Raw genomic sequence first — 18,532 nt, forward strand, 5'->3', positions numbered from 1 at the left:
TAGGTCAGATACTGATATGATGAAGCTGGTAAGTGATATATGTCTATAGGTCAGATACTGATATGATGAAGCTGATAAGTGATATGTGTCTATAGGTCAGATACTGATATGATGAAGCTGATAAGTGATATATGTCTATAGGTCAGATACTGATATGATGAAGCTGATAAGTGATATATGTCTATAGGTCAGATACTGATATGATGGAGCTGATAAGTGATCTGTGTCTATAGGTCAGATACTGATATGATGGAGCTGATAAGTGATCTGTGTCTATAGGTCAGATACTGATATGATGAAGCTGATAAGTGATATATGTCTATAGGTCAGATACTGATATGATGGAGCTGATAAGTGATATGTGTCTATAGGTCAGATACTGATATGATGAAGCTGATAAGTGATATATGTCTATAGGTCAGATACTGATATGATGGAGCTGATAAGTGATATGTCTATAGGTCAGATACTGATATGATGAAGCTGATAAGTGATATATGTCCTAAGGTCAGATACTGATATGATGAAGCTGATAAGTGATATATGTCTATAGGTCAGATACTGATATGATGAAGCTGATAAGTGATATATGTCTATAGGTCAGATACTGATATGATGAGGCTGATAAGTGATATATGTCTATAGGTCAGATACTGATATGATGAAGCTGATAAGTGATATGTGTCTATAGGTCAGATACTGATATGATGAAGCTGATAAGTGATCTGTGTCTATAGGTCAGATACTGATATGATGAAGCTGATAAGTGATATATGTCTATAGGTCAGATACTGATATGATGAAGCCGATAAGTGATATGTGTCTATAGGTCAGATACTGATATGATGGAGCTGATAAGTGATCTGTGTCTATAGGTCAGATACTGATATGATGAGGCTGATAAGTGATATGTCTATAGGTCAGATACTGATATGATGGAGCTGATAAGTGATATAGGTCTATAGGTCAGATACTGATATGATGAGGCTGATAAGTGATATGTGTCTATAGGTCAGATACTGATATGATGAGGCTGATAAGTGATATGTCTATAGGTCAGATACTGATATGATGGAGCTGATAAGTGATATGTGTCTATAGGTCAGATACTGATATGATGAAGCTGATAAGTGATATGTGTCTATAGGTCAGATACTGATATGATGAAGCTGATAAGTGATATGTGTCTATAGGTCAGATACTGATATGATGAGGCTGATAAGTGATATGTGTCTATAGGTCAGATATGATGAGGCTGATAAGTGATATGTCTATAGGTCAGATACTGATATGATGAGGCTGATAAGTGATATGTGTCTATAGGTCAGATATGATGAAGCTGATAAGTGATATATGTCTATAGGTCAGATACTGATATGATGAGGCTGATAAGTGATATGTGTCTATAGGTCAGATATGATGAAGCTGATAAGTGATATATGTCTATAGGTCAGATACTGATATGATGAAGCTGATAAGTGATCTGTGTCTATAGGTCAGATACTGATATGATGAAGCTGATAAGTGATCTGTGTCTATAGGTCAGATACTGATATGATGAAGCTGATAAGTGATATATGTCTATAGGTCAGATACTGATATAATGAAGCTGATAAGTGATATGTCTATAGGTCAGATACTGATATGATGAAGCTGATAAGTGATATATGTCTATAGGTCAGATACTGATATGATGAAGCTGGTAAGTGATATGTGTCTATAGGTCAGATACTGATATGATGAAGCTGATAAGTGATATATGTCTATAGGTCAGATACTGATATGATGAAGCTGATAAGTGATATATGTCTATAGGTCAGATACTGATATGATGAAGCTGATAAGTGATATATGTCTATAGGTCAGATACTGATATGATGGAGCTGATAAGTGATCTCTGTCTATAGGTCAGATACTGATATGATGAAGCTGATAAGTGATATATGTCTATAGGTCAGATACTGATATGATGAAGCTGATAAGTGATATATGTCTATAGGTCAGATACTGATATGATGGAGCTGATAAGTGATCTCTGTCTATAGGTCAGATACTGATATGATGGAGCTGATAAGTGATATATATCTATAGGTCAGATACTGATATGATGAAGCTGATAAGTGATATGTGTCTATAGGTCAGATACTGATATGATGAAGCTGATAAGTGATATATGTCTATAGGTCAGATACTGATATGATGGAGCTGGTAAGTGATATATGTCTATAGGTCAGATACTGATATGATGAAGCTGATATGTGTCTATAGGTCAGATACTGATATGATGAAGCTGGTAAGTGATATATGTCTATAGGTCAGATACTGATATGATGAAGCTGGTAAGTGACATGTCTATAGGTCAGATACTGATATAATGAAGCTGGTAAGTGATATATGTCTATAAGTCAGATACTGATATGATGAAGCTGATAAGTGATATGTGTCTATAGGTCAGATACTGATATGATGAAGCTGATAAGTGATATATGTCTATAGGTCAGATACTAATATGATGAAGCTGATAAGTGATATATGTCTATAGGTCAGATACTGATATGATGAAGATGATAAGTGATATATGTCTATAGGTCAGATACTGATATGATGAAGCTGATAAGTGATATATGTCTATAGGTCCGATATGATGAAGCTGATAAGTGATATGTGTCTATAGGTCAGATACTGATATGATGAAGCTGATAAGTGATATGTGTCTATAGGTCAGATACTGATATGATGAAGCTGAGAAGTAATATATGTCTATAGGTCAGATACTGATATGATGAAGCTGATAAGTGATATGTGTCTATAGGTCAGATATGATGAAGCTGATAAGTGATATGTGTCTATAGGTCAGATACTGATATGATGAAGCTGATAAGTGATATATGTCTATAGGTCAGATACTGATATGATGGAGCTGATAAGTGATGTATGTCTATAGGTCAGATACTGATATGATGAAGCTGATAAGTGATATATATCTATAGGTCAGATACTGATATGATGAAGCTGATATGTGTCTATAGGTCAGATACTGATATGATGAAGCTGATAAGTGATATGTGTCTGTAGGTCAGATATGATGAAGCTGATAAGTGATATATGTCTATAGGTCAGATACTGATATGATGAAGCTGATAAGTGATATATGTCTATAGGTCAGATACTGATATGATGAAGCTGATAAGTGATCTGTGTCTATAGATCAGATACTGATATGATGAAGCTGATAAGTGATATATGTCTATAGGTCAGATACTGATATGATGAAGCTGATAAGTGATATGTGTCTATAGGTCAGATACTGATATGATGAAGCTGATATGTGTCTATAGGTCAGATACTGATATGATGGAGCTGATAAGTGATATGTGTATATAGGTCAGATACTGATATGATGAAGCTGATAAGTGATATGTGTATATAGGTCAGATACTGATATAATGAAGCTGGTAAGTGACATGTCTATAGGTCAGATGCTGATATGATGAAGCTGATAAGTGATATATGTCTATAGGTCAGATACTGATATGATGAAGCTGATAAGTGATATGTGTCTATAGGTCAGATACTGATATGATGAAGCTGATAAGTGATATATGTATATAGGTCAGATACTGATATGATGAAGCTGATAAGTGATATGTGTCTATAGGTCAGATACTGATATGATGAAGCTGATAAGTGATATATGTCTATAGGTCAGATACTGATATGATGAAGCTGATAAGTGATATGTCTATAGGTCAGATACTGATATGATGAAGCTGATAAGTGATATGTCTATAGGTCAGATACTGATATGATGAAGCTGATAAGTGATATATGTCTATAGGTCAGATACTGATATGATGAAGCTGATAAGTGATCTATGTCTATAGGTCAGATACTGATATGATGAAGCTGATAAGTGATATATGTCTATAGGTCAGATACTGATATAATGAAGCTGATAAGTGATCTGTGTCTATAGGTCAGATACTGATATGATGAAGCTGATAAGTGATATATGTCTATAGGTCAGATACTGATATGATGAAGCTGATAAGTGATATGTGTCTATAGGTCAGATACTGATATAATGAAGCTGATAAGTGATATATGTCTATAGGTCAGATACTGATATGATGAAGCTGATAAGTGATCTATGTCTATAGGTCAGATACTGATATGATGGAGCTGATAAGTGATATGTGTCTATAGGTCAGATACTGATATGATGAAGCTGATAAGTGATATATGTCTATAGGTCAGATACTGATATGATGAAGCTGATAAGTGATATGTGTCTATAGGTCAGATACTGATATAATGAAGCTGATAAGTGATCTGTGTCTATAGGTCAGATACTGATATGATGAAGCTGATAAGTGATATGTCTATAGGTCAGATACTGATATGATGAAGCTGTTAAGTGATATATGTCTATAGGTCAGATACTGATATGATGAAGCTGATAAGTGATATGTGTCTATAGGTCAGATACTGATATGATGAAGCTGATAAGTGATATATGTCTATAGGTCAGATACTGATATGATGAAGATGATAAGTGATATATGTCTATAGGTCAGATACTGATATGATGAAGCTGATAAGTGATATATGTCTATAGGTCAGATATGATGAAGCTGATAAGTGATATGTGTCTATAGGTCAGATACTGATATGATGAAGCTGATAAGTGATGTGTCTATAGGTCAGATACAGATATGATGAAGCTGAGAAGTAATATATGTCTATAGGTCAGATACTGATATGATGAAGCTGATAAGTGATATGTGTCTATAGGTCAGATATGATGAAGCTGATAAGTGATATGTGTCTATAGGTCAGATACTGATATGATGAAGCTGATAAGTGATATGTGTCTATAGGTCAGATACTGATATGATGAAGCTGATAAGTGATGTGTCTATAGGTCAGATACAGATATGATGAAGCTGAGAAGTAATATATGTCTATAGGTCAGATACTGATATGATGAAGCTGATAAGTGATATGTGTCTATAGGTCAGATATGATGAAGCTGATAAGTGATATATGTCTATAGGTCAGATACTGATATGATGGAGCTGATAAGTGATATATATCTATAGGTCAGATACTGATATGATGAAGCTGATATGTGTCTATAGGTCAGATACTGATATGATGAAGCTGATAAGTGATATGTCTATAGGTCAGATACTGATATGATGAAGCTGATAAGTGATATATGTCTATAGGTCAGATACTGATATGATGAAGCTGATAAGTGATATGTGTCTATAGGTCAGATACTGATATGATGAAGCTGATAAGTGATATGTGTCTATAGGTCAGATACTGATATGATGAAGCTGATAAGTGATCTATGTCTATAGGTCAGATACTGATATGATGAAGCTGATAAGTGATATATGTCTATAGGTCAGATACTGATATGATGGAGCTGATAAGTGATATGTGTCTATAGGTCAGATACTGATATGATGAAGCTGATAAGTGATATGTGTCTATAGGTCAGATACTGATATGATGAAGCTGATAAGTGATATGTGTCTATAGGTCAGATACTGATATGATGAAGCTGATAAGTGATCTATGTCTATAGGTCAGATACTGATATGATGGAGCTGATAAGTGATATGTGTCTATAGGTCAGATACTGATATGATGAAGCTGATAAGTGATATGTGTCTATAGGTCAGATACTAATATGATGAAGCTGATAAGTGATATATGTCTATAGGTCAGATACTAATATGATGAAGCTGATAAGTGATATATGTCTATAGGTCAGATACTGATATGATGAAGCTGATAAGTGATATATGTCTATAGGTCAGATACTGATATGATGAAGCTGATAAGTGATCTGTGTCTATAGATCAGATACTGATATGATGAAGCTGATAAGTGATATGTGTCTATAGGTCAGATACTGATATGATGAAGCTGATAAGTGATATATGTCTATAGGTCAGATACTGATATGATGAAGCTGATAAGTGATATGTGTCTATAGGTCAGATACTGATATGATGAAGCTGATAAGTGATATGTGTCTATAGGTCAGATACTGATATGATGGAGCTGATAAGTGATCTGTGTCTATAGGTCAGATACTGATATGATGAGGCTGATAAGTGATATGTCTATAGGTCAGATACTGATATGATGGAGCTGATAAGTGATATAGGTCTATAGGTCAGATACTGATATGATGAGGCTGATAAGTGATATGTGTCTATAGGTCAGATACTGATATGATGAGGCTGATAAGTGATATGTCTATAGGTCAGATACTGATATGATGGAGCTGATAAGTGATATGTGTCTATAGGTCAGATACTGATATGATGAAGCTGATAAGTGATATGTGTCTATAGGTCAGATACTGATATGATGAGGCTGATAAGTGATATGTGTCTATAGGTCAGATATGATGAGGCTGATAAGTGATATGTCTATAGGTCAGATACTGATATGATGAGGCTGATAAGTGATATGTGTCTATAGGTCAGATATGATGAAGCTGATAAGTGATATATGTCTATAGGTCAGATACTGATATGATGAGGCTGATAAGTGATATGTGTCTATAGGTCAGATATGATGAAGCTGATAAGTGATATATGTCTATAGGTCAGATACTGATATGATGAGGCTGATAAGTGATATGTCTATAGGTCAGATACTGATATGATGAAGCTGATAAGTGATCTATGTCTATAGGTCAGATACTGATATGATGGAGCTGATAAGTGATATGTGTCTATAGGTCAGATACTGATATGATGAAGCTGATAAGTGATATGTGTCTATAGGTCAGATACTGATATGATGAGGCTGATAAGTGATATGTCTATAGGTCAGATACTGATATGATGAAGCTGATAAGTGATATGTGTCTATAGGTCAGATACTGATATGATGAAGCTGATAAGTGATATGTGTCTATAGGTCAGATACTGATATGATGAGGCTGATAAGTGATATGTGTCTATAGGTCAGATATGATGAGGCTGATAAGTGATATGTCTATAGGTCAGATACTGATATGATGAGGCTGATAAGTGATATGTGTCTATAGGTCAGATATGATGAAGCTGATAAGTGATATATGTCTATAGGTCAGATACTGATATGATGAGGCTGATAAGTGATATGTGTCTATAGGTCAGATATGATGAAGCTGATAAGTGATATATGTCTATAGGTCAGATACTGATATGATGAAGCTGATAAGTGATCTGTGTCTATAGGTCAGATACTGATATGATGAAGCTGATAAGTGATCTGTGTCTATAGGTCAGATACTGATATGATGAAGCTGATAAGTGATATATGTCTATAGGTCAGATACTGATATAATGAAGCTGATAAGTGATATGTCTATAGGTCAGATACTGATATGATGAAGCTGATAAGTGATATATGTCTATAGGTCAGATACTGATATGATGAAGCTGATAAGTGATATGTGTCTATAGGTCAGATACTGATATGATGAAGCTGATAAGTGATATATGTCTATAGGTCAGATACTGATATGATGAAGCTGATAAGTGATATATGTCTATAGGTCAGATACTGATATGATGAAGCTGATAAGTGATATATGTCTATAGGTCAGATACTGATATGATGAAGCTGATAAGTGATATGTGTCTATAGGTCAGATACTGATATGATGAAGCTGATAAGTGATATATGTCTATAGGTCAGATACTGATATGATGAAGCTGATAAGTGATATATGTCTATAGGTCAGATACTGATATGATGAAGCTGATAAGTGATCTGTGTCTATAGGTCAGATACTGATATGATGAAGCTGATAAGTGATCTGTGTCTATAGGTCAGATACTGATATGATGAAGCTGATAAGTGATATATGTCTATAGGTCAGATACTGATATAATGAAGCTGATAAGTGATATGTCTATAGGTCAGATACTGATATGATGAAGCTGATAAGTGATATATGTCTATAGGTCAGATACTGATATGATGAAGCTGGTAAGTGATATGTGTCTATAGGTCAGATACTGATATGATGAAGCTGATAAGTGATATATGTCTATAGGTCAGATACTGATATGATGAAGCTGATAAGTGATATGTGTCTATAGGTCAGATACTGATATGATGAAGCTGATAAGTGATATATGTCTATAGGTCAGATACTGATATGATGAAGCTGATAAGTGATATATGTCTATAGGTCAGATACTGATATGATGAAGCTGATAAGTGATCTCTGTCTATAGGTCAGATACTGATATGATGAAGCTGATAAGTGATATGTGTCTATAGGTCAGATACTGATATGATGAAGCTGATAAGTGATATGTGTCTATAGGTCAGATACTGATATGATGAAGCTGATAAGTAATATATGTCTATAGGTCAGATACTGATATGATGAAGCTGATAAGTGATATATGTCTATAGGTCAGATACTGATATGATGGAGCTGATAAGTGATATATGTCTATAGGTCAGATACTGATATGATGGAGCTGATAAGTGATCTGTGTCTATAGGTCAGATACTGATATGATGAAGCTGATAAGTGATCTATGTCTATAGGTCAGATACTGATATGATGAAGCTGATAAGTGATATATGTCTATAGGTCAGATACTGATATGATGAAGCTGATAAGTGATATATGTCTATAGGTCAGATACTGATATGATGGAGCTGATAAGTGATCTGTGTCTATAGGTCAGATACTGATATGATGGAGCTGATAAGTGATCTATGTCTATAGGTCAGATACTGATATGATGGAGCTGATAAGTGATCTATGTCTATAGGTCAGATACTGATATGATGAAGCTGATAAGTGATATGTGTCTATAGGTCAGATACTGATATGATGAAGCTGATATGTGTCTATAGGTCAGATACTGATATGATGAAGCTGATAAGTGATATATGTCTATAGGTCAGATACTGATATGATGAAGCTGATAAGTGATATATGTCTATAGGTCAGATACTGATATGATGAAGCTGATAAGTGATATGTGTCTATAGGTCAGATACTGATATGATGAAGCTGGTAAGTGATATATATCTATAGGTCAGATACTGATATGATGAAGCTGATATGTGTCTATAGGTCAGATACTGATATGATGAAGCTGGTAAGTGATATATGTCTATAGGTCAGATACTGATATGATGAAGCTGATATGTGTCTATAGGTCAGATACTGATATGATGAAGCTGGTAAGTGACATGTCTATAGGTCAGATACTGATATAATGAAGCTGGTAAGTGATATATGTCTATAGGTCAGATACTGATATGATGAAGCTGATAAGTGATATATGTCTATAGGTCAGATACTGATATGATGAAGATGATAAGTGATATATGTCTATAGGTCAGATACTGATATGATGAAGCTGATAAGTGATATATGTCTATAGGTCCGATATGATGAAGCTGATAAGTGATATGTGTCTATAGGTCAGATACTGATATGATGAAGCTGATAAGTGATATGTGTCTATAGGTCAGATACTGATATGATGAAGCTGAGAAGTAATATATGTCTATAGGTCAGATACTGATATGATGAAGCTGATAAGTGATATGTGTCTATAGGTCAGATATGATGAAGCTGATAAGTGATATGTGTCTATAGGTCAGATACTGATATGATGAAGCTGATAAGTGATATATGTCTATAGGTCAGATACTGATATGATGGAGCTGATAAGTGATGTATGTCTATAGGTCAGATACTGATATGATGAAGCTGATAAGTGATATATATCTATAGGTCAGATACTGATATGATGAAGCTGATATGTGTCTATAGGTCAGATACTGATATGATGAAGCTGATAAGTGATATGTCTATAGGTCAGATACTGATATGATGAAGCTGATAAGTGATATGTGTCTGTAGGTCAGATATGATGAAGCTGATAAGTGATATATGTCTATAGGTCAGATACTGATATGATGAAGCTCATAAGTGATCTGTGTCTATAGGTCAGATACTAATATGATGAAGCTGATAAGTGATATATGTCTATAGATCAGATACTGATATGATGAAGCTGATAAGTGATATATGTCTATAGGTCAGATACTGATATGATGAAGCTGATAAGTGATATGTGTCTATAGGTCAGATACTGATATGATGAAGCTGATATGTGTCTATAGGTCAGATACTGATATGATGGAGCTGATAAGTGATATGTGTATATAGGTCAGATACTGATATGATGAAGATGATAAGTGATATATGTCTATAGGTCAGATACTGATATGATGAAGCTGATAAGTGATATGTGTATATAGGTCAGATACTGATATAATGAAGCTGGTAAGTGACATGTCTATAGGTCAGATGCTGATATGATGAAGCTGATAAGTGATATATGTCTATAGGTCAGATACTGATATGATGAAGCTGATAAGTGATATGTGTCTATAGGTCAGATACTGATATGATGAAGCTGATAAGTGATATATGTATATAGGTCAGATACTGATATGATGAAGCTGATAAGTGATATGTGTCTATAGGTCAGATACTGATATGATGAAGCTGATAAGTGATATATGTCTATAGGTCAGATACTGATATGATGAAGCTGATAAGTGATATGTCTATAGGTCAGATACTGATATGATGAAGCTGATAAGTGATATGTCTATAGGTCAGATACTGATATGATGAAGCTGATAAGTGATATATGTCTATAGGTCAGATACTGATATGATGAAGCTGATAAGTGATCTATGTCTATAGGTCAGATACTGATATGATGAAGCTGATAAGTGATCTATGTCTATAGGTCAGATACTGATATGATGAAGCTGATAAGTGATCTATGTCTATAGGTCAGATACTGATATGATGAAGCTGATAAGTGATATATGTCTATAGGTCAGATACTGATATGATGAAGCTGATAAGTGATGTGTCTATAGGTCAGATACTGATATGATGGAGCTGATAAGTGATATGTGTCTATAGGTCAGATACTGATATGATGAAGCTGATAAGTGATATGTCTATAGGTCAGATACTGATATGATGAAGCTGATAAGTGATATGTGTCTATAGGTCAGATACTGATATAATGAAGCTGATAAGTGATCTGTGTCTATAGGTCAGATACTGATATGATGAAGCTGATAAGTGATATATGTCTATAGGTCAGATACTGATATGATGAAGCTGATAAGTGATATATGTCTATAGGTCAGATACTGATATGATGAAGCTGATAAGTGATATGTGTCTATAGGTCAGATACTGATATAATGAAGCTGATAAGTGATATATGTCTATAGGTCAGATACTGATATGATGGAGCTGATAAGTGATATGTGTCTATAGGTCAGATACTGATATGATGAAGCTGATAAGTGATATATGTCTATAGGTCAGATACTGATATGATGAAGCTGATAAGTGATATATGTCTATAGGTCAGATACTGATATGATGAAGCTGATAAGTGATATGTGTCTATAGGTCAGATACTGATATGATGAAGCTGATAAGTGATATATGTCTATAGGTCAGATACTGATATGATGAAGATGATAAGTGATATATGTCTATAGGTCAGATACTGATATGATGAAGCTGATAAGTGATATATGTCTATAGGTCAGATACTGATATGATGAAGCTGATAAGTGATATATGTCTATAGGTCAGATACTGATATGATGAAGATGATAAGTGATATATGTCTATAGGTCAGATACTGATATGATGAAGCTGATAAGTGATATGTGTCTATAGGTCAGATACTGATATAATGAAGCTGATAAGTGATATATGTCTATAGGTCAGATACTGATATGATGGAGCTGATAAGTGATATGTGTCTATAGGTCAGATACTGATATGATGAAGCTGATAAGTGATATATGTCTATAGGTCAGATACTGATATGATGAAGCTGATAAGTGATATATGTCTATAGGTCAGATACTGATATGATGAAGCTGATAAGTGATCTCTGTCTATAGGTCAGATACTGATATGATGAAGCTGATAAGTGATATGTGTCTATAGGTCAGATACTGATATGATGAAGCTGATAAGTGATATATGTCTATAGGTCAGATACTGATATGATGAAGATGATAAGTGATATATGTCTATAGGTCAGATACTGATATGATGAAGCTGATAAGTGATATATGTCTATAGGTCAGATATGATGAAGCTGATAAGTGATATGTGTCTATAGGTCAGATACTGATATGATGAAGCTGATAAGTGATATGTGTCTATAGGTCAGATACTGATATGATGAAGCTGATAAGTGATGTGTCTATAGGTCAGATACAGATATGATGAAGCTGAGAAGTAATATATGTCTATAGGTCAGATACTGATATGATGAAGCTGATAAGTGATATGTGTCTATAGGTCAGATATGATGAAGCTGATAAGTGATATATGTCTATAGGTCAGATACTGATATGATGGAGCTGATAAGTGATATATATCTATAGGTCAGATACTGATATGATGAAGCTGATATGTGTCTATAGGTCAGATACTGATATGATGAAGCTGATAAGTGATATGTCTATAGGTCAGATACTGATATGATGAAGCTGATAAGTGATATATGTCTATAGGTCAGATACTGATATGATGAAGCTGATAAGTGATATGTGTCTATAGGTCAGATACTGATATGATGAAGCTGATAAGTGATATGTGTCTATAGGTCAGATACTAATATGATGAAGCTGATAAGTGATATATGTCTATAGGTCAGATACTAATATGATGAAGCTGATAAGTGATATATGTCTATAGGTCAGATACTGATATGATGAAGCTGATAAGTGATATATGTCTATAGGTCAGATACTGATATGATGAAGCTGATAAGTGATCTGTGTCTATAGATCAGATACTGATATGATGAAGCTGATAAGTGATATATGTCTATAGGTCAGATACTGATATGATGAAGCTGATAAGTGATATGTGTCTATAGGTCAGATACTGATATGATGAAGCTGATAAGTGATATATGTCTATAGGTCAGATACTGATATGATGAAGCTGATAAGTGATATATGTCTATAGGTCAGATACTGATATGATGAAGCTGATAAGTGATATGTGTCTATAGGTCAGATACTGATATGATGAAGCTGATAAGTGATATGTGTCTATAGGTCAGATACTGATATGATGAAGCTGATAAGTGATCTATGTCTATAGGTCAGATACTGATATGATGGAGCTGATAAGTGATATGTGTCTATAGGTCAGATACTAATATGATGAAGCTGATAAGTGATATATGTCTATAGGTCAGATACTAATATGATGAAGCTGATAAGTGATATATGTCTATAGGTCAGATACTGATATGATGAGGCTGATAAGTGATATGTGTCTATAGGTCAGATACTGATATGATGAAGCTGATAAGTGATATATGTCTATAGGTCAGATACTGATATGATGAAGCTGATAAGTGATCTGTGTCTATAGATCAGATACTGATATGATGAAGCTGATAAGTGATATATGTCTATAGGTCAGATACTGATATGATGAAGCTGATAAGTGATATGTGTCTATAGGTCAGATACTGATATGATGAAGCTGATAAGTGATATATGTCTATAGGTCAGATACTGATATGATGAAGCTGATAAGTGATCTGTGTCTATAGATCAGATACTGATATGATGAAGCTGATAAGTGATATATGTCTATAGGTCAGATACTGATATGATGAAGCTGATAAGTGATATGTGTCTATAGGTCAGATACTGATATGATGAAGCTGATATGTGTCTATAGGTCAGATACTGATATGATGAAGCTGGTAAGTGATATATGTCTATAGGTCAGATACTGATATGATGAGGCTGATAAGTGATATGTGTCTATAGGTCAGATACTGATATGATGAAGCTGATAAGTGATATATGTCTATAGGTCAGATATGATGAAGCTGATAAGTGATATGTGTCTATAGGTCAGATACTGATATGATGAAGCTGATATGTGTCTATAGGTCAGATACTGATATGATGGAGCTGATAAGTGATGTATGTCTATAGGTCAGATACTGATATGATGAAGCTGATAAGTGATATGTGTCTATAGGTCAGATACTGATATGATGAAGCTGATAAGTGATATGTGTCTATAGGTCAGATACTGATATGATGAAGCTGATAAGTGATATATGTCTATAGGTCAGATACTGATATGATGAAGCTGATAAGTGATATGTGTCTATAGGTCAGATACTGATATGATGAAGCTGATAAGTGATATGTGTCTATAGGTCAGATACTGATATGATGAAGATAAGTGATATGTGTCTATAGGTCAGATACTGATATGATGAAGCTGATAAGTGATCTATGTCTATAGGTCAGATACTGATATGATGAAGCTGATAAGTGATATGTCTATAGGTCAGATACTGATATGATGAAGCTGATAAGTGATATGTGTCTATAGGTCAGATACTGATATAATGAAGCTGATAAGTGATATGTGTCTATAGGTCAGATACTGATATGATGAAGCTGATAAGTGATATATGTCTATAGGTCAGATACTGATATGATGAAGCTGATAAGTGATATGTGTCTATAGGTCAGATACTGATATGATGAGGCTGATAAGTGATATGTGTCTATAGGTCAGATACTGATATGATGAAGCTGATAAGTGATATATGTCTATAGGTCAGATACTGATATGATGAAGCTGATAAGTGATATATGTCTAGGTCAGATACTGATATGATGAAGCTGATAAGTGATATGTGTCTATAGGTCAGATACTGATATGAAGCTGATAAGTGATCTATGTCTATAGGTCAGATACTGATATGATGAAGCTGATAAGTGATATATGTCTATAGGTCAGATACTGATATGATGAAGCTGATAAGTGATCTATGTCTATAGGTCAGATACTGATATGATGAAGCTGATAAGTGATATGTCTATAGGTCAGATACTGATATGATGGAGCTGATAAGTGATATATGTCTATAGGTCAGATACTGATATGATGAAGCTGATAAGTGATCTGTGTCTATAGGTCAGATACTGATATGATGGAGCTGATAAGTGATATATGTCTATAGGTCAGATACTGATATGATGAAGCTGATAAGTGATATATGTCTATAGGTCAGATACTGATATGATGAAGCTGATAAGTGATATATGTCTATAGGTCAGATACTGATATGATGGAGCTGATAAGTGATATGTCTATAGGTCAGATACTGATATGAAGCTGATAAGTGATCTATGTCTATAGGTCAGATACTGATATGATGAAGCTGATAAGTGATATATGTCTATAGGTCAGATACTGATATGATGAGGCTGATAAGTGATCTGTGTCTATAGGTCAGATACTGATATGATGAAGCTGATAAGTGATATATGTCTATAGGTCAGATACTGATATGATGAAGTTCATAGTTTGGTGCTGGAGTTCTCCTGGTACGTGCAGTATGATAATATCCCGGCCGCTGCTACTGGTGACACTTCTAGAGATTCTGGTCACTGAGCGGCAGCCAGGGCACTGGTGAGGACATTGTCTCGATTTGACATTTGAACGTGTGCAGGGTCCTTGCTGCGAGGGAGGTTAGTTGGGGCCTGGAGTTCACTTTAACCATTTGTGTGTTTTTTCCAGTGTGGTTCTGCAGAGTACATGGCCCCAGAGGTGGTGGAAGTCTTCACAGAAGAAGCTACGTTCTATGACAAGCGTTGTGACCTGTGGAGCTTGGGCGTCATCCTGTACATAATGCTGAGTGGTTACCCCCCCTTCGTGGGGAACTGTGGGACGGACTGTGGCTGGGACCGAGGAGAAGTCTGCAGGGTGTGCCAGGTAATGACACAAGGGCTAGCCGGACGGCCTTCATGTAGGACCATGGTTGGCCGGACGGCCTTCATGTAGGACCATGGTTGGCCGGACGGCCTTTATGTAGGACCATGGTTGGCCGGACGGCCTTTATGTAGGACCATGGTTGGCCGGACGGCCTTCATGTAGGACCATGGTTGGCCGGACGGCCTTCATGTAGGACCATGGTTGGCCGGACGGCCTTCATGTAGGACCATGGTTGGCCGGACGGCCTTTATGTAGGACCATGGTTGGCCGGGCGGCCTTTATGTAGGACCATGGTTGGCCGGACGGCCTTTATGTAGGACCATGGTTGGCCGGACGGCCTTTATGTAGGACCATGGTTGGCCGGACGGCCTTTATGTAGGACCATGGTTGGCCGGACGGCCTTTATGTAGGACCATGGTTGGCCGGGCGGCCTTTATGTAGGACCATGGTTGGCCGGACGGCCTTTATGTAGGACCATGGTTGGCCGGACGGCCTTTATGTAGGACCATGGTTGGCCGGACGGCCTTTATGTAGGACCATGGTTGCTGGCCTTGTTACTCCCACTCATCGCTCCACATTTACTTCCTAGAACAAGCTGTTTGAAAGCATTCAAGAAGGCAAATACGAGTTTCCTGAGAGAGACTGGGCTCACATCTCCAATCAAGCCAAGGATTTAATTTCCAAGCTGCTGGTCAGAGACGCCAAAGACCGCTTCAGTGCAGCGCAGGTTCTTCAGCACCCTTGGGTGCAAGGGGTAAGTATCAGACAGAGCAGACTCCCTTCAGTTGTGCTGTGAATATATAGAACACCACTTCTGTATTTCTTTTGGTAGGACGCTCCAGAAAGAGGCCTGCCGACCCCGCGTGTTCTTCAGAAGTGAGTTATCATGTGAGGAATGGAGATGAGTCCGGCTTCTCATGTGATGGCCGGCGTCCTCCCTCACCGCACTGTGACACTTTGTAGTCGCACTCCCACCTTGGCACCTGACGTGTTTTCTTATTATTCAGGAACAGCAGCACTAAAGACTTGACCCTGTTTGCAGCTGAGGCCATTGCGGTGAACCGGCAGCTTTCCCAGCACGACAGCGACCTGAGCGAAGAAAACGAGAGCTTCATCCAGACGATGTGCTCCATGAGACTCTCCCCTCCCTCCAAGTCTCGCCTGGCCAAGCGGAGAGCACAAGCCCTCGCCAGTAAAGGGTGCGCCCCCAGCGACTGAGCCCTACAGCCACCCTTCTACATTGTTTTTAACGTTTCTGCCGATGCGGCTGCGTTGGTGAATTTTTTTTATTTGGAAGAATTCTTGATCTTTTAAATAACTGTGAGCAGGACTTTACATGAGAGCGTCCGTCCTCGCACAGACCGTCGCGGTGCTTGATGCATCTGCTGTAGGACATTGTATTACTATCAGGAGATGAATGGAACACCCCCTCCCCCTTTACGTATTTGTCTCCCCTCCCCCACAGGCATTGTGTTCTCTCACAGACGTTGAAGCCGCCTTCGCTTTCTCTCGAACTTGAAGACCCATCTAAAAAATTTTTTTTTTAGCACTTTCAGAAATTTTGTTGTTTTTATACGGGGGGCGTCGGGATCGTTTCTGGGCCATTCCATCTCCAGATGATGTCAATGTTATTTAATACAAAGAAATAAACTTTTAGGTTTTTATATTTTGTTGGAGTTCTTCTCATAGAAATCGAAAACCAGCGATTTATGGGACGTACCACTCCATTAGAGCAGCAAAAGGAGGTTGGTAACCGCTAGGAATCGCTCTCCTGCTCACAGTGGGAAGTCCTGCAGAATGGCGCCGACCCTCCAGGTCATGGGCGATGAACAGGAAGAAGATTCAAACGTTAGTATTCCGCACCCCTGGAACTCTGTGTGTGTTTGCGGGGAAGCCCGCGACTGTGACACGTATTATGACCCTCAATGCTATTCGTAAATAAATCATCTCACCTTTTTTAACCCCTTCAGGACCAGACCCATTTTTACAAATCTGACGTGTCCCTTTATGTGATAAGTTGGGAATGCTTTTTACCTATCAAGGAGATTCTGTTTTCTAGTGACACATTGGACTTTATGTTAGTGAAAAATTTGGTCGATAAATTCAGTATTTATTTGTGAAAAACACCAAAATTTAGAAAAAATGTAACTGTATCTACTTGTAAGACAGACCGTAATATCACACGTAATAGTCCCTAGTTCACATCCCCATATGTCTACTTTAGGGTTGCATCGTTTTTTGAACGTCTCTTATTTTTCAGGACGGTACAAGACTCTGAACTTTAGCAGCAATTTCTCACAATTTCAAGAAAATGTCAAAATTTGATTTTTATCACCAGTTCAGTTATGAAGTGACTGTGAGGGGCCCATATATTTAAAAAACCCTTAAACACCCCATTTTAAAAACAGCATTCAGAAAGTGTTTTAACCCTTCAGGTGTTCCACAGGAATTAAAGCAAAATAGGGGTGAAGTTTACAAATTTCATTTTTTTTGCTGAAATTAATTTGTAATATAGAAAAAAAATGTAACACAGACCGTTTTACGAGAGAAACGCAACTCAATATTTATTGCCCAGATTCTGCAGTTTTTAGAAATATCCCACATGTGGCCCTAGTGAGGTACTGGACTGAAGCGCCGGCCTCAGAA

The 18,532-nt window shown here is 36.6% G+C and overlaps 1 protein-coding gene across 1 annotated transcript in view; it reads left to right on the top strand.

Moving 5' to 3' along the window:
- The window catches only part of MKNK1 (MAPK interacting serine/threonine kinase 1), a 33,226-nt gene extending 15,371 nt beyond the window's left edge, over positions 1–17,855 (top strand). The window contains exons 9-12 of the mRNA XM_075832544.1: positions 15,692–15,886; positions 16,476–16,640; positions 16,719–16,762; positions 16,894–17,855. Of these exons, the coding sequence (XP_075688659.1) occupies positions 15,692–15,886; positions 16,476–16,640; positions 16,719–16,762; positions 16,894–17,104 (615 nt within the window). The 3' untranslated portion in view covers positions 17,105–17,855. The remainder of the gene's footprint in view (positions 1–15,691; positions 15,887–16,475; positions 16,641–16,718; positions 16,763–16,893) is intronic.
- Positions 17,856–18,532: the final 677 nt, after the last annotated feature.

Source organism: Rhinoderma darwinii, chromosome 7 (genome assembly GCF_050947455.1).
Source record: "Rhinoderma darwinii isolate aRhiDar2 chromosome 7, aRhiDar2.hap1, whole genome shotgun sequence".
Lineage (NCBI taxonomy): Eukaryota > Metazoa > Chordata > Amphibia > Anura > Rhinodermatidae > Rhinoderma > Rhinoderma darwinii.